General features: G+C 45.5%; 1 protein-coding gene across 2 annotated transcripts in view; it reads left to right on the plus strand.

The window, feature by feature from the left end:
- Positions 1–19,669, plus strand: part of LOC139402820 (E3 ubiquitin-protein ligase RNF38-like) — a 43,677-nt gene extending 24,008 nt beyond the window's left edge. Inside the window, exons 4-13 of one of the 2 annotated variants that reach the window (XM_071146746.1) lie at positions 3,831–4,027; positions 4,336–4,681; positions 6,831–6,989; positions 10,752–10,919; positions 12,163–12,330; positions 13,701–13,804; positions 13,996–14,080; positions 14,826–14,947; positions 16,298–16,397; positions 18,661–19,669. In XM_071146746.1, the coding sequence (XP_071002847.1) occupies positions 3,831–4,027; positions 4,336–4,681; positions 6,831–6,989; positions 10,752–10,919; positions 12,163–12,330; positions 13,701–13,804; positions 13,996–14,080; positions 14,826–14,947; positions 16,298–16,397; positions 18,661–18,723 (1,512 nt within the window). In that variant the 3' untranslated portion in view covers positions 18,724–19,669. The remainder of the gene's footprint in view (positions 1–3,830; positions 4,028–4,335; positions 4,682–6,830; positions 6,990–10,751; positions 10,920–12,162; positions 12,331–13,700; positions 13,805–13,995; positions 14,081–14,825; positions 14,948–16,297; positions 16,398–18,660) is intronic. The other variant, XM_071146747.1, reaches the window with a different exon arrangement.
- Positions 19,670–26,162: the final 6,493 nt, after the last annotated feature.

The raw sequence follows: 26,162 nt of genomic DNA on the forward strand, positions 1-26,162 counted from the left end.
GGGGGGCGGGGAGCCTGGTGGCTAGAGGGGCGGCGGGGAGCCTAGTGGCTAGAGGGGCGGCGGGGAGCCTAGTGGCTAGAGGGGCGGCGGGGAGCCTAGTGGCTAGAGGGGCGGCGGGGAGCCTAGTGGCTAGAGGGGGGGCCTAGTGGCTAGAGGGGGGGCCTAGTGGCTAGAGGGGCGGCCTAGTGGCTAGATCGAATCCCCTTGCTGACAAGGTAAAAATCTGTCGCTGTTAACCCACTGTTCCTAGGCTGTCATTTTAAATAAGAATTTGTTCTTAACTTACTTGCCTAGTTAAATAAAGGATAAATATAAATTACACACAAATAAATACAATGCCCATACAGGCTAGAATAACTTGACAATGCTAGAAGATACCGGTAGCTTCCAGCTTTTTAGGCTAACTTTCCTTGCTAGCTAACAGCTAAAGATAACATCAATTCACTACTCCTAGCATGTCTTGGAGGGGTTATGATATAAAATGCTAACCTTCCTGGTTATTGTAATGGTGAGAGGTTAGCATGTCTTGGAGGGGTTATGATATAAAATGCTAACCTCCCTGGTTATTGTAATGGTGAGAGGTTAGCATGTCTTGGAGGGGTTATGATATAAAATGCTAACCTCCCTGGTTATTGTAATGGTGAGAGGTTAGCATGTCTTGGAGGGGTTATGATATAAAATGCTAACCTCCCTGGTTATTGTAATGGTGAGAGGTTAGCATGTCTTGGAGGGGTTATGATATAAAATGCTAACCTCCCTGGTTATTGTAATGGTGAGAGGTTAGCATGTCTTGAGGGGGTTATGATATTTGTGTGTCTAACTTTCTCCCTCATTAATAATTTGTGTGTCTGTGTTAGTCTGAAACAGGAGTTGAAATGGACTAGTGCAGATGCTGAGGGTGTTATTGCCTGTAAAACTGTCTGCTCAGTGGCAGCTGCCTGCCTGCCTCGTGTGGGTGTGACTGTGGGTGTGTGTGTCTGCAGCCTGCGATCCAGCTGTTTCCTGTTAGCAATCATGTTGTGTGTGTGTGTGTGTGTGTGTGTGCGCGCATGCACGTCACTCAGGGGCTGTGACTGTGTAGAGCGTTCTGTCAGAAGCTGACTTACTGAGGACACTGTCTCCTATTCTCTCTGTTCTGTAACGTCTCAGTAGACTAGACCATCATGATTCAGTCTATACCCCCCTGGTGGTAAGGCACACACCATGGCTACCCCCCCTGGTGGTGAGGCACACACCATGGCTACCCCCCCTGGTGGTGAGGCACACACCATGGCTACCCCCCCTGGTGGTGAGGCACACACCATGGCTACCCCCCCTGGTGGTGAGGCACACACCATGGCTACCCCCCCTGGTGGTGAGGCACACACCATGGCTACCCCCCTGGTGGTGAGGCACACACCATGGCTACCCCCCTGGTGGTAAGGCACACACCATGGCTACCCCCCCTGGTGGTAAGGCACACACCATGCCCCCCTCCCCCCTGGTGGTGAGGCACACACCATGGCTACCCCCCTGGTGGTAAGGCACACACCAGTCAGTCAGTCAGTTACCCAGCCAGTCAGTCAGTTACCCAGCCAGTCAGTCAGTTACCCAGCCAGTCAGTCAGTCAGTTAGCCAGTCAGTCAGTTAGCCAGTCAGTCAGTTAGCCAGTCAGTCAGTTAGCCAGTCAGTCAGTTAGCCAGTCAGTTAGCCAGCCAGCCAGTTAGCCAGTCAGTCAGTCAGTTAGCCAGCCAGCCAGTTAGCCAGCCAGTCAGTAGTTTGATAGGTTGCAGCCAGCTTAGCTAGCTAGCATTAAGTAGCATCATCAGTAGTGGTCTGATAGGTTGCAGCCAGCTAGCTAGCTAGCTAGCATTAAGTAGCATCATCAGTAGTGGTCTGATAGGTTGCAGCCAGCTAGCTAGCTAGCATTAAGTAGCATCATCAGTAGTGGTCTGATAGGTTGCAGCTAGCTAGCATTAAGTAGCATCATCAGTAGTGGTCTGATAGGTTGCAGCCAGCTAGCTATGTAGCATTAGGTAACATCATCGGTAGCCATGGTGTGTGTGCCTTGTTTGCATCAATGATTTGTTGTCACCAGACTGCAAACAGCACATTTTAGTCAGAGATAATTTACTTTATTTTAGTTAAAATCATTTTTCCTGTTTAGGTCTAGTTTTTGGGGGTCTATTTAGTCAGTTACAGTCTCGTCAATTGCCTCTGAAAAATAGGTGTGTTGACTAATATTTTCGTCTCTGTAGTTGATGAAATGAACACTGGTGTGAATCGCACATGAGCTGGTGTGTGTGTGTGTACACGAGGGAGTGAGCGAGCTCTTTCCGGGTAAGTATGTGACTCACCACTGACTGAAAAGTGTTCCCCAACTGTGCCTGTGAAAGTATGTCTCACTACCTCTCAACTGGAGATGACTCTCATATGGGCCTGTATTCATGTCTCTCACTCAGAGGAAATGCCATGAGTCATGATATGGGGTAGAATAGGGATTGTGTGTTACTGAGCAACAATATGGGGTAGAATAGGGATTGTGTGTTACTGAGCAACAATATGGGGGTAGAATAGGGATTGTGTGTTACTGAGCAACAATATGGGGGTAGAATAGGGATTGTGTGTTACTGAGCAACAATATGGATTGTGTGTTACTGAGCAACAATATGGGGGTAGAATAGGGATTGTGTGTTACTGAGCAACAATATGGGGTAGAATAGGGATTGTGTTACTGAGCAACAATATGGGGTTAGAATAGGGATTGTGTGTTACTGAGCAACAATATGGGGGTAGAATAGGGATTGTGTGTTACTGAGCAACAATATGGGGTAGAATAGGGATTGTGTGTTACTGAGCAACAATATGGGGGTAGAATAGGGATTGTGTGTTACTGAGCAACAATATGGGGTATAATAGGGATTGTGTGTTACTGAGCAACAATATGGGGTAGAGGGGTGTAGAGTAGGGGGGTAGAGTAGGGCCTGTGTGTTAATGGTGGTAGAATAGGGTCTGTGTTAATGGGGGTAGAATGGGGCCTGTGTGTTAATGGGGGTAGAATGGGGCCTGTGTATTAATGGGGGTAGAATGGGGCCTGTGTGTTAATGGGGGTAGAATGGGGCCTGTGTGTTAATGGGGGTAGAATAGGGCCTGTGTGTTAATGGTGGTAGAATGGGGCCTGTGTATTAATGGGGGTAGAATAAGGCCTGTGTTAATGGTTGTAGAATGGGGCCTGTGTGTTAATGGGGGTAGAATAGGGCCTGTGTGTTAATGGTGGTAGAATAGGGCCTGTGTGTTAATGGTGGTAGAGTAGGGCCTGTGTGTTATTGGTGGTAGAGTAGGGCCTGTGTTAATGGTGGTAGAGTAGGGCCTGTGTTAATGGTGGTAGAATAGGGTTGTGTGTTACTGAGCAACAATATGGGGTAGAGTAGGGCCTGTGTGTTAATGGGGGTAGAGTAGGGCCTGTGTGTTACTGAGCAACAATATGGACTGTTAATCAGAGGGTCTGCTACATCTCTATTGATTCATGATGGAGTTATAGGTGGTATGTGAAACTAACCTTGGTTTATCTCTCCTCCTCCCTCTCCCCCTCCTCCTCCTCGCTCTCCTCCTCCTTGCTCTCCTCGCTCTTCTCCTCCGCTCTCCCCCCCCCCCTCGCTCTCCCCCATCCTCGCTCTCCCCCATCCTCGCTCTCCCCCCCTCCTCGCTCTCCCCCCCTCCTCGCTCTCCCCCCCTCCTCGCTCTCCCCCCCTCCTCGCTCTCCCCCATCCTCCTCGCTCTCCTCCTCGCTCTCGCCCTCCTTCTCGCTCTCGCCCTCCTCCTCTCCATTTTCTTCCCATCCCTTCCAACAGAATGAGGACAGCCCCAGTCCAAAGCGTCAGAGACTATCTGGCCAATCAGTGCTGGATCTCTCCACGGTGGCCCCACCCTCCAACCCCTCTCCACCAATGAGGCCGTGGGAGCTGCCCCACAGTCGCAGACCTCCCCCTAACCCCCACCCCCATTACCACCAGGAGCGCTGCCATACACCTGTCAGACACAGACACAGGTAAGAGACTTACCTCACCTGGTACTGTGCTCTTTAGCTTGGTTACTTTGTTTGTTTGTTAGTTAGTCGGCCAGCCAGTCAGACAGTTAGCCAGTCAGTTAGCCAGCCAGTCAGTTAGCCAGCCAGTCAGTTAGCCAGCCAGTCAGTTAGCCAACCAGCCAGTCAGTCAGGAATGCTGAGCTCTAGTCAATATTGACCAGTAAGAAGATGATGATGATGATGATTGTATCTATGGTGATGACATATTGTGTTGATGTATTATACTTATCAGAATGATGAAGACTTCTCTCCTCCCTCCTTTCTTCCAGTCCTCCAGCGCGTCGCCAGCGTGGCCGTCTCTCCCGCACCCCCCGTCACCTCCCCCCTCCTCCTCCCCACCACCCCTCCCCTCCTCCCTCCTCCATCCGACTGGACCCCCAGGACCAAAGCTACCGCCACCACTACCCTCACCCCCACCAGAGCTACTCTCACCCCCCTCCCCCCCCCTACGGCCAGCCCCCAGCCCCTGCCGGTGGGGGCGTGGAGGAGCCTCGAGCGTTCCACCCCCCTGCCCTGTCTCCACGGTTACTGCACCCCGCTGTCCATCATTCTCATCAAGCAGCTCACCACCACACACAGCAGCAAGGAGCCATGGTCATGGACCTTCATGAACAGGTTAGACTGGGAGAGGGAGGAGGGGGCCTATATTAACAGGTTAGACTGGGAGAGGGAGGGAGGAGGGGGCCTATATTAACAGGTTAGACTGGGAGAGGGAGGGAGGAGGGGGCCTATATTAACAGGTTAGACTAGGAGAGGGAGGGAGGAGGGGGCCTATATTAACAGGTTAGACTGGGAGAGGGAGGGAGGAGGGGATCTATATTAACAGGTTAGACTGGGAGAGGGAGGGAGGAGGGGATCTATATTAACAGGTTAGACTGGGAGAGGGAGGGAGGAGGGGATCTATATTAACAGGTTAGACTGGGGGGGGGGGGGGGAGGAGGGAGGAGGGGACCTGTGTTGAGGGTTATGATATAAAATGCTAACCTCCCTGGTTATTATAATGGTGAGAGGTTAGCATGGCATGATATAAAATGCTAACTTTCCTGGTTATTGTGATGGTGAGAGGTTAGCATGTCTTGGGGGGGTTATGATATAAAATGCTAACCTCCCTGGTTATTGTAATGGTGAGAGGTCCCATAGGGTGGCGCACAATTGGCCCAGCGTTGTCCGGGTTTGGCCGTCATTGTAAATAAGAATTTGTTCTTAACTGACTTTCCTAGTTAAATGAAAACTATTTTTAAAATTAATATATTAACTCTCTCTCTCCAACAGGCCTCAGTCCCAGTCTCCTATATATTAACCCTCTCTCTCTCTCTCCAACAGGCCTCAGTCCCAGTCTCCTATATATTAACCCTCTCTCTCTCTCTCCAACAGGCCCAGTCCCAGTCTCCTATATATTAACTCTCTCTCTCTCTCTCTCTCTCTCTCTCCAACAGGCCTCAGTCCCAGTCTCCTATATATTAACTCTCTCTCTCCAACAGGCCTCAGTCCCAGTCTCCTATATATTAACCCTCTCTCTCTCTCTCCAACAGGCCTCAGTCCCAGTCTCCTATATATTAACTCTCTCTCTCCCCAACAGGCCTCAGTCCCAGTCTCCTATATATTAACCCTCTCTCTCCAACAGGCCTCAGTCCCAGTCTCCTATATATTAACCCTCTCTCTCTCTCTCTCTCTCTCTCCAACAGGCCTCAGTCCCAGTCTCCTATATATTAACCCTCTCTCTCTCTCTCCAACAGGCCTCAGTCCCAGTCTCCTATATATTAACCCTCTCTCTCTCTCTCCAACAGGCCTCAGTCCCAGTCTCCTATATATTAACCCTCTCTCTCTCTCTCCAACAGGCCCAGTCCCAGTCTCCTATATATTAACCCTCTCTCTCTCTCTCCAACAGGCCTCAGTCCCAGTCTCCTATATATTAACTCTCTCTCTCTCTCTCTCTCTCTCTCTCCAACAGGCCTCAGTCCCAGTCTCCTATATATTAACCCTCTCTCTCTCTCTCCAACAGGCCTCAGTCCCAGTCTCCTATATATTAACCCTCTCTCTCTCTCTCCAACAGGCCTCAGTCCCAGTCTCCTATATATTAACCCTCTCTCTCTCTCTCTCCAACAGGCCTCAGTCCCAGTCTCCTATATATTAACTCTCTCTCTCCAACAGGCTTCAGTCCCAGTCTCCTATATATTAACTCTCTCTCTCTCTCTCTCTCTCTCTCTCTCTCCAACAGGCCTCAGTCCCAGTCTCCTATATATTAACCCTCTCTCTCTCTCTCCAACAGGCCTCAGTCCCAGTCTCCTATATATTAACTCTCTCTCTCTCTCTCTCTCCAACAAGCCTCAGTCCCAGTCTCCTATATATTAACTCTCTCTCTCTCTCTCCAACAGGCCCCAGTCCCAGTCTCCTATATATTAACTCTCTCTCTCCAACAGGCCTCAGTCCCAGTCTCCTATATATTAACTCTCTCTCTCCAACAGGCCTCAGTCCCAGTCTCCTATATATTAACCCTCTCTCTCTCTCTCCAACAGGCCTCAGTCCCAGTCTCCTATATATTAACCCTCTCTCTCTCTCTCCAACAGGCCTCAGTCCCAGTCTCCTATATATTAACTCTCTCTCTCTCTCTCCAACAGGCCCCAGTCCCAGTCTCCTATATATTAACTCTCTCTCTCCAACAGGCCCAGTCCCAGTCTCCTATATATTAACCCTCTCTCTCCCTCTCCAACAGGCCTCAGTCCCAGTCTCCTATATATTAACCCTCTCTCTCTCTCTCCAACAGGCCTCAGTCCCAGTCTCCTATACGGTGACTCCTGTCCCTTCTCATCATGGTCTGGTAGCTCCTCTGTATACAGGACAGCACCTCCCTCCTGTCTGTTCCTCTCAACAACAGATCCCAGCATGCAGTGTGGTCTTCAGTACAGGACAACACTACCACCCTGTGAGTAGAGAAAGTAGTGTGTGTGTGTGGTCTTCAGGACAACACTACCATCCTGTGAGTAGAGAAAGTAGTGTGTGTGTGGTCTTCAGTACAACACTACCATCCTGTGAGAAGAGACAGTAGTGTGTGTGTGTGTGTGTGTGTGTGGTCTTCAGGACAACACTACCACCCTGTGAGTAGAGATAGTAGTGTGAGTGGTCTTCAGTACAACACTACCATCCTGTGAGTAGAGACCGTAGTGTGTGTGTGTGGTCTTCAGGACAACACTACCATCCTGTGAGTAGAGAAAGTAGTGTGTGTGTGGTCTTCAGTACAACACTACCATCCTGTGAGAAGAGACAGTAGTGTGTGTGTGTGTGTGTGTGTGTGGTCTTCAGGACAACACTACCACCCTGTGAGTAGAGATAGTAGTGTGTGTGGTCTTCAGGACAACACTACCACCCTGTGAGTAGAGACCGTAGTGTGTGTGTGTGTGGTCTTCAGGACAACACTACCATCCTGTGAGTAGAGAAAGTAGTGTGTGTGTGGTCTTCAGTACAACACTACCATCCTGTGAGAAGAGACAGTAGTGTGTGTGTGTGTGTGTGTGTGTGTGGTCTTCAGGACAACACTACCACCCTGTGAGTAGAGACAGTAGTGTGTGTGGTCTTCAGGACAACACTACCACCCTGTGAGTAGAGACAGTAGTGTGTGTGTGTGTGTGGTCTTCAGTACAACACTACCACCCTGTGAGTAGAGACAGTAGTGTGTGTGTGTGTGTGTGTGTGTGTGTGTGTGTGGTCGTCAGGACAACACTACCACCCTGTGAGTAGAGACAGTAGTGTGTGTGTGTGTGTGTGTGTGTGGTCTTCAGTACAACACTACCACCCTGTGAGTAGAGACAGTAGTGTGTGTGGTCTTCAGTACAACACTACCACCCTGTGAGTAGAGACAGTAGTGTGTGTGGTCTTCAGTACAACACTACCATCCTGTGAGTAGAGACAGTAGTGTGTGTGGTCTTCAGGACAACACTACCACCCTGTGAGTAGAGACAGTAGTGTGTGTGTGTGTGTGTGTGTGGTCGTCAGGACAACACTACCACCCTGTGAGTAGAGACAGTAGTGTGTGTGTGTGTGTGTGTGTGGTCTTCAGTACAACACTACCACCCTGTGAGTAGAGACAGTAGTGTGTGTGGTCTTCAGTACAACACTACCATCCTGTGAGTAGAGACAGTAGTGTGTGTGGTCTTCAGGACAACACTACCACCCTGTGAGTAGAGACAGTAGTGTGTGTGTGGTCGTCATGACAACACTACCACCCTGTGAGTAGAGACAGTAGTGTGTGTGTGTGTGTGTGTGTGGTCTTCAGTACAACACTACCACCCTGTGAGTAGAGACAGTAGTGTGTGTGTGTGTGTGTGTGTGGTCTTCAGTACAGGACAACACTACCACCCTGTGAGTAGAGACAGTAGTGTGTGTGTGGTCTTCAGTACAACACTACCACCCTGTGAGTAGAGACAGTAGTGTGTGTGTGGTCTTCAGGACAACACTACCACCCTGTGAGTAGAGACAGTAGTGTGTGTGTGGTCTTCAGTACAACACTACCACCCTGTGAGTAGAGACAGTAGTGTGTGTGGTCTTCAGGACAACACTACCACCCTGTGAGTAGAGACAGTAGTGTGTGTGGTCTTCAGGACAACACTACCACCCTGTGAGTAGAGACAGTAGTGTGTGTGTGGTCGTCAGGACAACACTACCACCCTGTGAGTAGAGACAGTAGTGTGTGTGTGTGGTCTTCAGTACAACACTACCACCCTGTGAGTAGAGACAGTAGTGTGTGTGTGGTCGTCAGGACAACACTACCATCCTGTGAGTAGAGACAGTAGTGTGTGTGTGGTCGTCAGGACAACACTACCACCTTGGGTCTTAACGCCAGTCCTTGAATTGGTTCTCCTGGGTCATGTTCAAGAGGCCACAACATTTTGAACATTCCAGCTACAAATGTCTAGTCTGGTTACCAGTCAGCTATTATTCCAGTCTGTCTACCTATCATTCCAGTCTGTCTACCTATCATTATACTCCTTGGTCTAGTCTGGTACCAGTCTGCTATCATTCCAGTCTGTCTACCTATCATTCTACTCCTTAGTCTAGTCTGGTCTGGTACCAGTCTGCTATCATTCCAGTCTGTCTACCTATCATTCCACTCCTTGGTCTAGTCTGGTACCAGTCTGCTATCATTCCAGTCTGTCTACCTATCATTCCACTCCTTGGTCTAGTCTGGTACCAGTCAGCTATCATTCCACTCCTTGGTCTAGTCTGGTACCAGTCAGCTATCATTCCACTCCTTGGTCTAGTCTGGTACCAGTCAGCTATCATTCCACTCCTTGGTCTAGTCTGGTACCAGTCAGCTATCATTCCACTCCTTGGTTCTAGTCTGGTTACCAGTCAGCTATCATTCCACTCCTTGGTTCTAGTCTGGGTACCAGTCTGTCTACCTATCATTCCACTCCTTGGTCTAGTCTGGTTACCAGTCAGCTATCATTCCACTCCTTGGTCTAGTCTGGTTACCAGTTAGCTATCATTCCACTCCTTGGTTCTAGTCTGGTACCAGTCAGCTATCATTCCACTCCTTGGTTCTAGTCTGGGTACCAGTCTGTCTACCTATCATTCCACTCCTTGGTCTAGTCTGGTTACCAGTCTGTCTAGCTATCATTCCACTCCTTGGTCTAGTCTGGGTACCAGTCTGTCTAGCTATCATTCCACTCCTTGGTTCTAGTCTGGGTACCAGTCTGTCTAGCTATCATTCCACTCCTTGGTCTAGTCTGGTACCAGTCAGCTATCATTCCACTCCTTGGTCTAGTCTGGTATCAGTCAGCTATCATTCCACTCCTTGGTCTAGTCTGGTACCAGTCAGCTATCATTCCACTCCTTGGTCTAGTCTGGTACCAGTCAGCTATCATTCCACTCCTTGGTCTAGTCTGGTTACCAGTTAGCTATCATTCCACTCCTTGGTTCTAGTCTGGGTACCAGTCTGTCTAGCTATCATTCCACTCCTTGGTCTAGTCTGGTACCAGTCTGTCTAGCTATCATTCCACTCCTTGGTCTAGTCTGGTACCAGTCTGTCTAGCTATCATTCCACTCCTTGGTTCTAGTCTGGTATCAGTCAGCTATCATTCCACTCCTTGGTCTAGTCTGGTACCAGTCAGCTATCATTCCACTCCTTGGTCTAGTCTGGTTACCAGTCAGCTATCATTCCACTCCTTGGTCTAGTCTGGTACCAGTCAGCTATCATTCCACTCCTTGGTTCTAGTCTGGTTACCAGTTAGCTATCATTCCACTCCTTGGTCTAGTCTGGGTACCAGTCTGTCTACCTATCATTCCACTCCTTGGTTCTAGTCTGGGTACCAGTCTGTCTACCTATCATTCCACTCCTTGGTTCTAGTCTGGTTACCAGTAAGCTATCATTCCACTCCTTGGTTCTAGTCTGGTTACCAGTCAGCTATCATTCCACTCCTTGGTTCTAGTCTGGGTACCAGTCTGTCTAGCTATCATTCCACTCCACCGTCCCCTGGTGTAATAATGTTGCTATGCATGTTGGTGTTTCCTGTCCTCTGGTGTAATGACGTTGCTATGCTTGTTGGTGTTTCCTGTCCTCTGGTGTAATGGCGTTGCTATGCTTGTTGGTGTGTGCTGTCCCCTGGTGGCAGAAATAATTAAATGCAGATATGTCATTGTCATTCACAGTAGAATCAGACCTCACTTTCTCTCTCTCTCTCTCTCTCAGATGCTGGGGGCGTGTTCGGTGCAGCATTTACCTGTGCCCTACTCCTTTCCCTCCCTCCTCTCCAATGATCCTCCTTTCCTCCTCCCCCCTCCCCACCTCTCTCACCACCCCCCTCACCTCCCTCCACCTGGACACTTCCTTCCCTTCCCGACACAACAGTCCAGATCGGTAAGAAACACATCACTCTTGATTTTCATTATAATCAGGAGTTGTATTTATGGCGGTTTCTCCAAGGATCCAATCTAGTTTTGTTTTTAATGTCCTTGTTTTTCAAAGTACCCACTCTAGTTTGTTTTTTAATATCATGCAATAGATGTAATGACTCTTCAATACATTCTTATTTACAATGACGGCCTACCCTGTCCAAACCCTCCCCTAACCCGGACGACACTGGGCCAATCGTGTGCCGCCCTGTGGGACTACCCAGGCCCGTTAACCATTAAGGTAGTGGTGCCGTCCAGGCCCGTTAACCATTAAGGTAGTGGTGCCGTCCAGGCCCGTTAACCATTAAGGTAGTGGTGCCGTCCAGGCCCATTAACCATTAAGGTAGTGGTGCCGTCCAGGCCCATTAAGGTAGTGGTGCCGTCCAGGCCCTTTAACCATTAAGGTAGTGGTGCCGTCCAGGCCCGTTAACCATTAGGGTAGTGGTGCCGTCCAGGCCCTTTAACCATTAAGGTAGTGGTGCCGTCCAGGCCCGTTAACCATTAAGGTAGTGGTGCCGTCCAGGCCCATTAAGGTAGTGGTGCCGTCCAGGCCCTTTAACCATTAAGGTAGTGGTGCCGTCCAGGCCCATTAAGGTAGTGGTGCCGTCCAGGCCCGTTAACCATTAGGGTAGTGGTGCCGTCCAGGCCCTTTAACCATTAAGGTAGTGGTGCCGTCCAGGCCCTTTAAGTCTCATATTCACATCTTAAATTGCCTTCTATTCACAATGTGCTCACTTTGACTTTAATTATCATTAGTGAAAGTGACTTGACATAACAGTTTTAGAGTCCATTATAAACTTCCCCCCCCTGGCCCAGAGAACCCTTGAGACTAGAGAACAAGTTGTAACAGCACATAGTCCCCTTATGTATACCTATGACCCTTCATAGCCCTTTTAGTATGCATATGACCCTTCATAGCCCTTTTAATATGCCTATGACCCTTCATAGCCCTTTTAATATACCTATGACCCGTCATTGCCCTTTTAATATGCCTATGACCCTTCATAGCCCTTTTTGTATGCCTATGACCCTTCATAGCCCTTTTAGTATGCCTATGACCCTTCATAACCCTTGTAATATGCCTGACCCTTCATAGCCCTTTTTGTATGCCTATGACCCTTCATAGCCCTTTTAGTATACCTATGACCCTTCATAGCCCTTTTTGTATGCTTATAAACCCTACATAACCCTTTGTATCCCTGTCATAGCCGTTGCAGAGGATAGAGAACGAGGTGGAGCTGCTTGGAGAGCACCTGTCTGTGGGAGGGGGGTTCAACTACCCTCATGGAGGACACCACCCTTCCTCCCTGCCCCCCTCCACACCCCTCCAGTTCCTGTCTCATCACGACTCCCTGTCACAGGAGCTGTTCGGAGTGGTAAGACGCCCCCCCCACCCCAACCCCCAGTACCTCGCTCACCCTTCCTCCCTGCCCCCCTCCAGTTCCTGTCTCATCACGACTCCCTGTCACAGGAGCTGTTCGGAGTGGTAAGGTGCCCCCCCCCCAACCCCCAGTACCTCGCTCACCCTTCCTCCCTGCCCCCCTCCAGTTCCTGTCTCATCACGACTCCCTGTCACAGGATCTGTTCGCACATACCTCATGCTAGCCATCAAAACACCTACCCAAGGGCTGTCTTGCACGGCCACTCGTCTAATTATTTGTATTTATTATGGATCCCCATTTAGTTCCTGTCAAGGCAGCAGCTGCTCTTCCTGGGGTTTATTATGGATCCCCATTAGTTCCTGCCAAGGCAGCAGCTACTCTTCCTGGGGTTTATTATGGATCCCCATTAGTTCCTGCCAAGGCAGCAGCTACTCTTCCTGGGGTTTATTATGGATCCCCATTAGTTCCTGCCAAGGCAGCAGCTACTCTTCCTGGGGTTTATTATGGATCCCCATTAGTTCCTGCCAAGGCAGCAGCTACTCTTCCTGGGGTTTATTATGGATCCCCATTAGTTCCTGCCAAGGCAGCAGCTACTCTTCCTGGGGTTTATTGTGGATCCCCATTAGTTCCTGCCAAGGCAGCAGCTACTCTTCCTGGGGTTTATTGTGGATCCCCATTAGTTCCTGCCAATGCAGCAGCTACTCTTCCTGGGGTTTATTATGGATCCCCATGAGTTCCTGCCAAGGCAGCAGCTACTCTTCCTGGGGTTTATTATGGATCCCCATTAGTTCCTGCCAAGGCAGCAGCTACTCTTCCTGGGGTTTATTATGGATCCCCATTAGTTCCTGCCAAGGCAGCACCTACTCTTCCTGGGGTTTATTATGGATCCCCATTAGTTCCTGCCAAGGCAGCAGCTACTCTTCCTGGGATTTATTATGGATCCCCATTAGTTCCTGCCAAGGCAGCAGCTACTCTTCCTGGGGTTTATTATGGATCCCCATTAGTTCCTGCCAAGGCAGCAGCTTCTCTTCCTGGGGGTTTATTATGGATCCCCATTAGTTCCTGTCAAGGCAGCAGCTGCTCTTCCTGGGGGTTTAATATGGATCCACATTAGTTCCTGCCAAGGCAGCAGCTACTCTTCCTGGGGTTTATTATGGATCCCCATTAGTTCCTGCCAAGGTAGCAGCTACTCTTCCTGGGGTCCAGCAGAATTAAGGCAGTTATGCATTTTTAAAAACTATACAACAGATTTCACAACATGTTACAATAACAGTATGTTACACACACACACACACAGATGGAGAACAACATGTCCTCACCTCTATGAAGGGTTCTTACCGTTCCTTCCTCTGTCCCTCTCCCAGCCGTACCCCCACTTCATGCCTCGGCGAATCACAGGACGTCGTTACCGCTCCCAGCAGACCGTGCCCCCGCCCCCCTACCACCCAGGCTTCCTGCCTTACTTCCTGTGAGTACTTCTTCTTCTCTTGTTGTTGTAGCAGCACCTGGTATGCAGTACACGTTGGAATAAATCATTAGTTTATATGGTATAATACTGTATGATGTTATATTAGGCGTGGTGATCATTTTGTTTATTCAAATGTATCTCCTCTCTCCCCCTCTTCTCTCTCTCCTCTCTCTCCCTCTCCTGTCTCACAGGTCGATGCTTCCAGTGGGTCCTACAGTCGGTCCTACCATCAGTCTAGAGTTAGATGTGGATGATGGAGAGGTAGAGAACTATGAAGTAAGCTAGCTACATCTATATGGTCTAGTGTAGAGGAGGTAAGCTAGCCACAGAGCTAACTATACATCTATATGGTCTAGAGGAGGTAAGCTAGCCACAGAGCTAACTATACATCTATATGGTCTAGTGGAGGTAAGCTAGCCACAGAGCTAACTATACATCTATATGGTCTAGTGGAGGTAAGCTAGCCACAGAGCTAACTATACATCTATATGGTCTAGTGGAGGTAAGCTAGCCACAGAGCTCACTATACATCTATATGATATAGTGTAGTGGAGGTAAGCTAGCCACAGAGCTAACTATACATCTATATGGTCTAGTGGAGGTAAGCTAGCCACAGAGCTAACTATACATCTATATGGTCTAGTGGAGGTAAGCTAGCCACAGAGCTAACTATACATCTATATGGTCTAGTGTAATGGAGGTAAGCTAGCCACAGAGCTAACTATACATCTATATGGTCTAGTCAACTCTAATGTAGTGGAGGTAGTTTTAATGAACTACAGTCTGGTGTTGGCTGAAGCATCTAGCCTCGTGTTAGTTCCAATAGCTAATGCCTAGGCTTCAGCTCAGTGGGCTAAACAGATTAAAACCTGTTGATTAGTGTGTAGATGTACACTATGCAGAACATGATAGTGTCTATCAATCCCAATGCTGTTATGTCCTCAAGGCTGAAAGCGCCTAGGGTAGATGGGAGGACAATAGGCTCTTCTCTGACCTTTAACCCCCCCTGTCTGACCTCCAGGCCCTGTTGAACCTAGCAGAGCGTCTGGGCGAGGCTAAACCCAGAGGACTGACCAAGGCTGATATAGAACAACTTCCCTCCTACCGCTTCAACCCCAACAACCACCAATCAGAACAGACACTGTGAGTAGAGTCCCTTCAACAACCACCAATCAGAACAGACACTGTGAGTAGAGTCCCTTCAACCACCAATCAGAACAGACACTGTGAGTAGAGTCCCTTCAACCACCAATCAGAACAGACACTGTGAGTAGAGTCCCTTCAACAACCACCAATCAGAACAGACACTGTGAGTAGAGTCCCTTCAACCCCAACAACCACCAATCAGAACAGACACTGTGAGTAGAGTCCCTTCAACCACCAATCAGAACAGATACTGTGAGTAGAGTCCCTTCAACAACCACCAATCAGAACAGACACTGTGAGTAGAGTCCCTTCAACCACCAATCAGAACAGACACTGTGAGTAGAGTCCCTTCAACCACCAATCAGAACAGACACTGTGAGTAGAGTCCCTTCAACAACCACCAATCAGAACAGACACTGTGAGTAGAGTCCCTTCAACCCCAACAACCACCAATCAGAACAGACACTGTGAGTAGAGTCCCTTCAACCCCAACAACCACCAATCAGAACAGACACTGTGAGTAGAGTCCCTTCAACAACCACCAATCAGAACAGACAATGTGAGTAGAGTCCCTTCAACAACCACCAATCAGAACAGACACTGAGTAGAGTCCCTTCAACAACCACCAATCAGAACAGACACTGTGAGTAGAGTCCCTTCAACCACCAATCAGAACAGATACTGTGAGTAGAGTCCCTTCAACAACCACCAATCAGAACAGACACTGTGAGTAGAGTCCCTTCAACCACCAATCAGAACAGACACTGTGAGTAGAGTCCCTTCAACCACCAATCAGAACAGACACTGTGAGTAGAGTCCCTTCAACCACCAATCAGAACAGACACTGTGAGTAGAGTCCCTTCAACCACCAATCAGAACAGACACCGTGAGTAGAGTCCCTTCAACCACCACCAATCAGAACAGACACTGTGAGTAGAGTCCCTTCAACAACCACCAATCAGAACAGACACTGTGAGTAGAGTCCCTTCAACCACCAATCAGAACAGACACTGTGAGTAGAGTCCCTTCAACCACCAATCAGAACAGACACTGTGAGTAAGGTACTTCAACGTTGTCTCTCTGTTCCAGGTGTGTATGTTGTATTAACGTTGTCTCTCTGTTGTATTAACGTTGTCTCTCTGTTGTATTAACGTTGTCTCTCTGTTCCAGGTGTGTATGTTGTATTAACGTTGTCTCTCTGTTGTATTAACGTTGTCTCTCTGTTGTATTAACGTTGTCTCTCTGTTCCAGGTGTGTATGTTGTATTAACGTTGTCTCTCTGTTCCAGGTGTGTATGTTGTATTAACGTTGTCTCTCTGTTGTATTAACGTTGTTTCTCTGTTCCAGGTGCGTGGTGTGTATGTGTGACTTTGAGTCTCGTCAGCTGCTAAGAGTCCTGCCCTGTAACCATGAGTTCCACACCAAGTGTGTTGACAAGTGGCTGAAGGTGAGACACAGATGGTGATATATCTATACAAGATGCTTTAACAGACAGATGGTGATATATCTATACAAGAGGCTTTAACAGACAGACAGACAGATGGTGATATATCTATACAAGAGGCTCTATTTAACAGACAGATGGTGATATATCTATACAAGATGCTTTAACAGACAGACAGATGGTGATATATCTATACAAGAGGCTCTATTTAACATATAGATGGTGATATATCTATACAAGAGGCTTTATTTAACAGATAGAGGGTGATATATCTATACAAGATGCTCTATTTAACAGACAGATGGTGATATATCTATACAAGAGGCTCTATTTAACAGATAGATGGTGATATATCTATACAAGATGCTCTATTTAACAGACAGATGGTGATATATCTATACAAGAGGCTCTATTTAACAGACAGATGGTGATATATCTATACAAGAGGCTTTATTTAACAGACAGATGGTGATATATCTATACAAGAGGCTTTAACAGACAGACAGATGGTGATATATCTATACAAGATGCTTTAACAGACAGACAGATGGTGATATATCTATACAAGAGGCTTTAACAGACAGACAGATGGTGATATATCTATACAAGAGGCTTTAACAGACAGATGGTGATATATCTATACAAGAGACTTTAACAGACAGATGGTGATATATCTATACAAGAGGCTTTAACAGACAGATGGTGATATATCTATACAAGAGGCTGAAGGTGAGACAGACAGATGGTGATATATCTATACAAGAGGCTTTAACAGACAGATGGTGATATATCTATCTATACAAGAGGCTTTATTTAACCTCTCTGATCTCCCCATCCCGGATCCGGTATCAGGAATACAGACTCAAGCTCATTACCATAACGCAACGTTAACTATTCATGAAAATCCCAAATGAAATGAAATAAATATGCCATCTCTCAAGCTTAGCCTTTTGTAAACAACACTGTCATCTCAGATTTTCAAAATATTCTTCTCAACCATAGGAAAACAATAATTTGTGTAAAAGTAGCTAGCTAGCGTAGCATTTAGCGTTAGCATTAGCGTTAGCATTAGCGTTAGCATTAGCGTTAGCGTTAGCATTAGCGTTAGCATTAGCATTAGCGTTAGCATCCAGCACGCAACATTTCAACAAAAACATAAAAGCCTTCAAATAAAATAATTTACCTTTGAAGAACTTCTGATGTTTTCAATGAGGATACTCTCAGTTAGATAGCAGATGCTCAGTTTTTCCAAAAAGATTCTTTGTGTATTAGAAATAGCTCCGTTTTATACATCACATTTGGCTACCAAAAAAAACAGAAAATTCAGTCCTCAAAACGCGAACTTTTTTCCAAATTAACTCCATAATATCGACTGAAAACATGGCAAACGTTGTTTAGAATCAATCCTCAAGGTGTTTTTCACATATCTCTTCATTGATATATCGTTCTTGGACGCATGGTTTCTCCCCTGAATCAAATGGAAAAGTACAAGCAGCTGGCAATTGCGCACCGAATTCCACGCAGGACACCAGGCGGACACTTGGAAAATGTAGTCTCTTATGGTCAATCTTCCAATGATATGCCTACAAATACGTCACAATGCTGCTAAGACCTTGGGGGAACGACAAAGTGTAGGCTCATTCCTTGCGCAATCACAGCCATATAAGGAGACAATGGAAAACAGAGCTTCAGAAATTCTGCTAGTTTCCTGGTTGACGCATCATCTTGGTTTCGCCTGTAGAATGAGTTCTGGGGCACTTACAGACAATATCTTTGCAGATTCTGAAACTTCAGAGTGTTTTCTTTCAAAAACTTTTCGTGACAAAATATCGCGCTTAAAACGGGAATGTTTTTTATCCAAAAATGAAATAGCGCCCCTAGAGATCCAAGAGGTTAACAGACAGACAGATGGTGATATATCTATACAAGAGGCTGAAGGTGAGACAGACAGATGGTGATATATCTATACAAGAGGCTTTATTTAACAGACAGACAGATGGTGATATATCTATACAAGAGGCTTTAACAGACAGATGGTGATATATCTATACAAGAGGCTGAAGGTGAGACAGAGATGGCGATATATCTATCTATACAAGAGGCTTTAATTAACAGTTAGACAGCACAACTAGATGAAAGTGTTTTGATCAGGTCTTCATTCTACAAGCTTTGTCATGCACTGTAAAGTGAACATCCTGCATGACTAGTAGAATTGTCTCTGTCTCTCTCCAGGCTAACAGAACGTGTCCTCTCTGTCTCTCTCCAGGCTAACAGAACGTGTCCCATCTGTCGGGCGGACGCCTCCGAGGTCCATCGGGATTCTGAATGACCTATGACCTCGAGCCCCACAGATCTAGGATCCGCTCAGCCTCCCCACATCCTAACCTGACCCATTAGGGAGTGGAGGGAAACACAACAGGCCTTAGATCAGTGTCTTGGAGCAATGCCCCCCCCCTCCTCCGCCAAGTGAACTCTTTAAGAAATAGACTATGTCTTCTTCCTATGATTATGGTATTCTAATAATGGCCTTTTGACTGACACACACACACACACACACACACACACACACACACACTCACACACACGTACGAGGGGCAGTTGGACTTTTCCCCCTTTTTGTACTGTCCTTACCTTCCCGAGTCATGATTGGAGTTGTCATATGAACGCTGTGGAGAAACTCGGACGTGTGTCGTTGTCCTGACTAACCCAGTGGAGGAAATGGAAGCCCAAAGATTCTGACCATTATGACATCATCATCATCATTGTTGTTGTTGTTAATTTGAATATTCTGGTGGTGATGAATCAGTCAGAACCTGGATTGAGATGTGTCTTCACTAGTGGGTGGTTATTTTGGTTTATTATTAAGGTGCTTTTTCTTCATTTTTATCATTTTTTTTTAAAGTGTGTGTGTGCTGTTGCACTCCTACAAAACACATCTACAATGTGTGTCCAACTGAAATCGAGAGAGAACGGAGGACAACACCATCTTTACATTGTTGTTAGTGTTGGTTTATGATCTGGGTGGAGGAAGGTGTGCAGAAATATAGCGTTGTCAGTAATGGGGGAAGTGTGTTTGTATTTAGAACACCAGTGTGTATTATTTATGCAGTGCAGTACACTGGGCTTTCCGCTCTGATTGGTCGATGCTGTGCACTGAGACAGGAAGGGGAGGGGCTTCCAGGGAGGAGAAGGGCAACAGAACCAGGGTAGTTGAGGAAGGGGAGGGCCTTCTCTCTCATCACTCCTCTCCCACTCATCCCTCTCTCTCTCTCTCTCTCTCTCTCTACTTTTCTGTTCACTCACTCCATGTTTCAGAGAGATGGATCAGCCTCCGTTATCTCGGCTTACTCTCTCTCTCTCACACTGAATGCACAGCCCCCACGCAGCACAGGAGTGTGTGTGCGCTGATATTATTGGTCAGTTGCTTAGGAAGACATATGATAGTGGTCAAATCTCAAATGAAACCATCTCTTATCTATCGACCAAAAGTAATGAACCATCTGGAGAATAAGGGTGTCATTTTGAGATCCAACCAACGTTGTTTCACTGGTCGTTCAGATCACGTTGAGAAGGTGAGATTATCTGAAGTTTAGTTTTAAGGCACATAATAATAATAATAATAATAATAATAATGATGATGGTGGTGGTGGTGATGATGATGATGATTGTAGTGTGGTAGTATCACAGTTAGGGTTTAACTCCTTGGTAAAAAAAAAGGGACATGTGTTTTGCCTGTCGACCCACGAGTGAGAAGATCAGTGCCTGGTTTCACTCATTCGTTCACAATGACTCTTCTGTTCAGTCTCCATTTATCCCCTCTTCCTCCTGTAGGATTCTTCTCACCCCCCTCCCCCCTTCTCTCGGTCCCTTCTTCATCTCCTCTTCCTCCTGTAGGATGCTTCTCACCCCTCCCCCTTTCTCTCGGTCCCCTCTTCCTCCTGTAGGATGCTTCTCACTGCCCTCCCCCCTTCTCTCGGTCCCTTCTTCATCCCCTCTTCCTCCTGTAGGATGCTTCTCACCCCCTCCCCCTTTCTCTCCTTCCCCTCTTCCTCCTGTAGGATGCTTCTCACACCCCTCCCCCTTTCTCTCGGTCCCCTCTTCCTCCTGTAGGATGCTTCTCACACCCCTCCCCCTTTCTCTCGGTCCCCTCTTCCTCATGTAGGATGCTTCTCACACCCCCTCCCCCTTTCTCTCGGTCCCCTCTTCCTCATGTAGGATGCTTCTCACCCCCCCTCCCCCTTTCTCTCGGTCCCCTCTTCCTCCTGTAGGATGCTTCTCACACCCCTCCCCCTTTCTCTCGGTCCCCTCTTCCTCCTGTAGGATGCTTCTCACCCCCCCTCCCCCTTTCTCTCGGTCCCCTCTTCCTCCTGTAGGATGCTTCTCACCCCCCCTCCCCCTTTCTCTCGGTCCCCTCTTCCTCCTGTAGGATGCTTCTCACACCCCTCCCCCTTTCTCTCGGTCCCCTCTTCCTCCTGTAGGATGCTTCTCACCCCCCCTCCCCCTTTCTCTCGGTCCCCTCTTCCTCCTGTAGGATGCTTCTCACCCCCCCTCCCCCTTTCTCTCGGTCCCCTCTTCCTCCTGTAGGATGCTTCTCACCCCCCTCCCCCCTTCTCTCGGTCCCTTCTTCATCCCCCCTCCCCGTTTTCCACTGTGTCCTCTGTCTACCCAGTGTCTTTAGAAGTAGTCCTTATTAACTGCTGTCATAAGCCCTACATAAGGCTGTCTTAACATACACAATGTCACCCTATGTCAAGTTTATGTCCTGGCTTCCTACTGTCCTTCACCCACACGGTGTCACGATTCACGTTCTATGTCAGAGGCTCACAGCAACCTTATGTAGGCCTTACGACAGTCTTAAGTAGGGCCTTACGACAGCTAGTAGAAGGGGAAGGTTGTATTAAACCATGTCAGCCAGGCACCTGCAGTGTCCTAATATCTAAGAGATGCCTTTTTAAAACCCAGATTTACCCTCCTTAAAGCCATGTCACCAGTAGGTATGTTAATGACCTTTTTAGATCAGCGTTTAGCTGGGACAAGGTCTTCACCCTACATGATGAAAATAAACCATTCTCTCCAGTGTCCAATGTTGCCCAGCTCTGCGATTTTAAAGGCTCAAAAAAAAAAAAAAAGTTCTTGGCCGTAGCCATGGCAACAGGGTTTGAAAAAGCTTCCGTTCTCCTGTTCTGTTTTTTGTTTTTGGTTTCCTGGTTTAAAGGTGTTATACTGTCGTCATGGCGTCCATTGTGTGTCGTAGGATTCTAATTATTGTTATTGTTTCTCCTGCTTGGTACACGACTAGCAGTTACCTCATTGTCTCGATGTATATTCAGATACAAATATAGGACATTCTGAATTCAGCTTTTCATATTGTTTATTTTTTCCTCTTACCGTTGGGTTGTTTAAAACAAAAAAATGTATCATTTATTAACAACATGACGTCTGTAGCTTTCTTCTCCATACTGTATCATATCTGTAACCAAAATCATTTTGAAGGCTTGATATTGCAAATTTTTAACAAACATTTGTACATTTTTAATGAGAGTTATTAATAGTGAGGCGTTACTAAGTGGTGAAATGAATTGTTATTTTTAATCCCTGTCCCCAGTCTTTTTGGATTTCAAAGGCTGCTTCTATAATAAATGTAGAATTGCCAAATCATGGTCTGTTCTCCTTTTTCTCTCACATTCTGTCGTTCTGTTCAACCTCCTGTCCTCCTGAGGGGCGGTGGGTTTAACTTCATTTAACTGTGGAATGGCATCTCTTTAGTAACTGTTCTACTCCTATATGAAGTACAGAGGACACTAGTTACTGTCTGTTCTAGTCCTATATAAAGTACAGAGGGGACTAGTTACTGTCTGTTCTAGTCCTATATAAAGTACAGAGGGGACTAGTTACTGTCTGTTCTACTCCTATATAAAGCACAGAGGGGACTAGTTACTGTCTGTTCTACTCCTATATAAAGTACAGAGGGGACTAGTTACTGTCTATTCTACTCTAATATAAAGCACAGAGGGGACTAGTTACTGTCTGTTCTAGTCCTATATAAAGTACAGAGGGGACTAGTTACTGTCTATTCTACTCTAATATAAAGCACAGAGGGGACTAGTTACTGTCTGTTCTAGTCCTATAAAAAGTACAGAGGGGACTAGTTACTGTCTGTTCTACTCCTATATAAAGCACAGAGGGGACTAGTTACTGTCTGTTCTACTCCTATATAAAGTACAGAGGGGACTAGTTACTGTCTATTCTACTCTAATATAAAGCACAGAGGGGACTAGTTACTGTCTGTTCTAGTCCTATATAAAGTACAGAGGGGACTAGTTACTGTCTGTTCTACTCCTATATAAAGTACAGAGGGGACTAGTTACTGTCTGTTCTACTCCTATATAAAGCACAGAGGGGACTAGTTACTGTCTGTTCTACTCCTATATAAAGTACAGAGGGGACTAGTTACTGTCTGTTCTACTCCTATATAAAGTAGAGGGGACTAGTTAGTCTGTTCTACTCCTATATAAAGCACAGAGGGGACTAGTTACTGTCTGTTCTACTGGTGTCGGACCAGTTAGGGTCAAAGTAGTGGAATGGAGTGATGATTGCATTATGAAATAGTGGTATATATATGTTAGTTGGTGGTGTGTAATAGTGGTATATAGATGGTGGTATGTAATAGTGGTATATAGATGTTAGTTGGTGGTATGTAATAGTGGTATATAGATGGTGGTATGTAATAGTGGTATATAGATGGTGGTATGTAATAGTGGTATATAGATGGTGGTATGTAATAGTGGTATATAGATGGTGGTATGTAATAGTGGTATATAGATGTTAGTTGGTGGTGTGTAATAGTGGTATATAGATGTTAGTTGGTGGTATGTATTAGTGGTATATAGATGGTGGTATGTATTAGTGGTATATAGTTGGTGGTATGTATTAGTGGTATATAGATGGTGGTATGTAATAGTGGTATATAGATGGTGTTATGTAATAGCGGTATATAGTTGGTGGTATGTAATAGTGGTATATAGATGGTGGTATGTAATAGTGGTATATAGATGGTGGTATGTAATAGTGGTATATAGATGGTGGTATGTAATAGTGGTATATAGATGGTGGTGTGTAATAGTGGTATATAGATGGTGGTATGTAATAGTGGTATATAGATGTTAGTTGGTGGTATGTAATAGTGGTTTATAGTTGGTGGTGTGTAATAGTGGTATATAGATGGTGGTATGTAATAGTGGTATATAGATGTTAGTTGGTGGTGTGTAATAGTGGTATATATATGGTGGTATGTAATAGTGGTATATAGATGGTGGTGTGTAATAGTGGTATATACATGGTGGTATGTAATAGTGGTATGTATTAGTGGTATATAGATGGTGGTATGTAATAGTGGTATATAGTTGGTGGTATGTAATAGTGGTATATAGTTGGTGGTATGTAATAGTGGTATATAGATGGTGGTATGTAATAGTGGTATATAGATATATATATATATATAGTTGGTGGTATGTAATAGTGGTATATAGATGTTAGTTGGTGGTATGTAATAGTGGTATATAGATGGTGGTATGTAATAGTGGTATATAGATGGTGGTATGTAATAGTGGTATATAGATGGTGGTATGTAATAGTGGTATATAGATGGTGGTATGTAATAGTGGTATATAGTTGGTGGTGTGTAATAGTGGTATATAGATGGTGGTATGTAATAGTGGTATATAGATGTTAGTTGGTGGTGTGTAATAGTGGTATATATATGGTGGTATGTAATAGTGGTATATAGATGTTAGTTGGTGGTGTGTAATAGTGGTATATATATGGTGGTATGTAATAGTGGTATATAGATGGTGGTGTGTAATAGTGGTATATACATGGTGGTATGTAATATTGGTATATAGATGGTGGTATGTAATAGTGGTATATAGTTGGTGGTATGTAATAGTGGTATATAGTTGGTGGTATGTAGTAGTGGTATATAGATGGTGGTATGTAATAGTGGTATATATATGGTGGTATGTATTAGTGGTATATAGATGGTGGTATGTAATAGTGGTATATAGTTGGTGGTATGTAATAGTGGTATATAGTTGGTGGTATGTAGTAGTGGTATATAGATGGTGGTATGTAATAGTGGTATATAGATGGTGGTGTGTAATAGTGCTATATAGATGGTGGTATGTAATAGTGGTATATAGATGTTAGTTGGTGGTATGTAATAGTGCTATATAGATGGTGGTATGTAATAGTGGTATATAGATGGTGGTGTGTAATAGTGCTATATAGTTGGTGGTATGTAATAGTGGTATATAGATGGTGGTGTGTAATAGTGCTATATAGTTGGTGGTATGTAATAGTGGTATATAGTTGGTGGTATGTAATAGTGGTATATAGATGGTGGTGTGTAATAGTGGTATATAGATGTTAGTTGGTGGTGTGTAATAGTGGTATATATATGGTGGTATGTAATAGTGGTATATAGATGTTAGTTGGTGGTGTGTAATAGTGGTATATATATGGTGGTATGTAATAGTGGTATATAGATGGTGGTGTGTAATAGTGGTATATACATGGTGGTATGTAATAGTGGTATATAGTTGGTGGTATGTAGTAGTGGTATATAGATGGTGGTATGTAGTAGTGGTATATAGATGGTGGTATGTAATAGTGGTATATAGTTGGTGGTATGTAATAGTGGTATATAGTTGGTGGTATGTAGTAGTGGTATATAGATGGTGGTATGTAGTAGTGGGATATAGATGGTGGTATGTAATAGTGGTATATAGATGGTGGTATGTAATAGTGGTATATAGATGGTGGTATGTATTAGCGGTATATAGTTGGTGGTATGTAATAGTGGTATATAGATGGTGGTATGTATTAGTGGTATATAGATGGTGGTATGTAATAGTGGGATATAGATGGTGGTATGTAATAGTGGTATATAGATGGTGGTATGTAATAGTGGTATATAGATGGTGGTATGTAATAGCGGTATATAGTTGGTGGTATGTAATAGTGGTATATAGATGGTGGTATGTATTAGTGGTATATAGATGGTGGTATGTAATAGTGGTATATAGATGGTGGTATGTAATAGTGGTATATAGATGGTGGTATGTAATAGTGGTATATAGATGGTGGTGTGTAATAGTGCTATATAGATGGTGGTATGTAATAGTGGTATATAGATGTTAGTTGGTGGTATGTAATAGTGGTATATAGATGGTGGTGTGTATTAGTGGTATATATATGGTGGTATGTAATAGTGGTATATAGATGGTGGTGTGTAATAGTGGTATATACATGGTGGTATATAATAGTGGTATATAGTTGGTGGTATGTAGTAGTGGTATATAGATGGTGTTATGTAATAGTGGTATATAGTTGGTGGTATGTAATAGTGGTATATAGTTGGTGGTATGTAGTAGTGGTATATAGATGGTGGTATGTAATAGTGGTATATAGATGGTGGTATGTAATAGTGGTATATAGATGGTGGTATGTAGTAGTGGTATATAGTTGGTGGTATGTAATAGTGGTATATAGATGGTAGTATGTATTAGTGGTATATAGATGGTGGTATGTAATAGTGGTATATAGATGGTGGTATGTAATAGTGGTATATAGATGGTGGTATGTAATAGTGGTATATAGATGGTGGTGTGTAATAGTGGTATATAGATGGTGGTATGTAATAGTGGTATATAGATGGTGGTGTGTAATAGTGCTATATAGATGGTGGTATGTAATAGTGGTATATAGATG

Source organism: Oncorhynchus clarkii, unplaced genomic scaffold (assembly GCF_045791955.1).
Source record: "Oncorhynchus clarkii lewisi isolate Uvic-CL-2024 unplaced genomic scaffold, UVic_Ocla_1.0 unplaced_contig_5680_pilon_pilon, whole genome shotgun sequence".
NCBI classification, from domain to species: domain Eukaryota; kingdom Metazoa; phylum Chordata; class Actinopteri; order Salmoniformes; family Salmonidae; genus Oncorhynchus; species Oncorhynchus clarkii.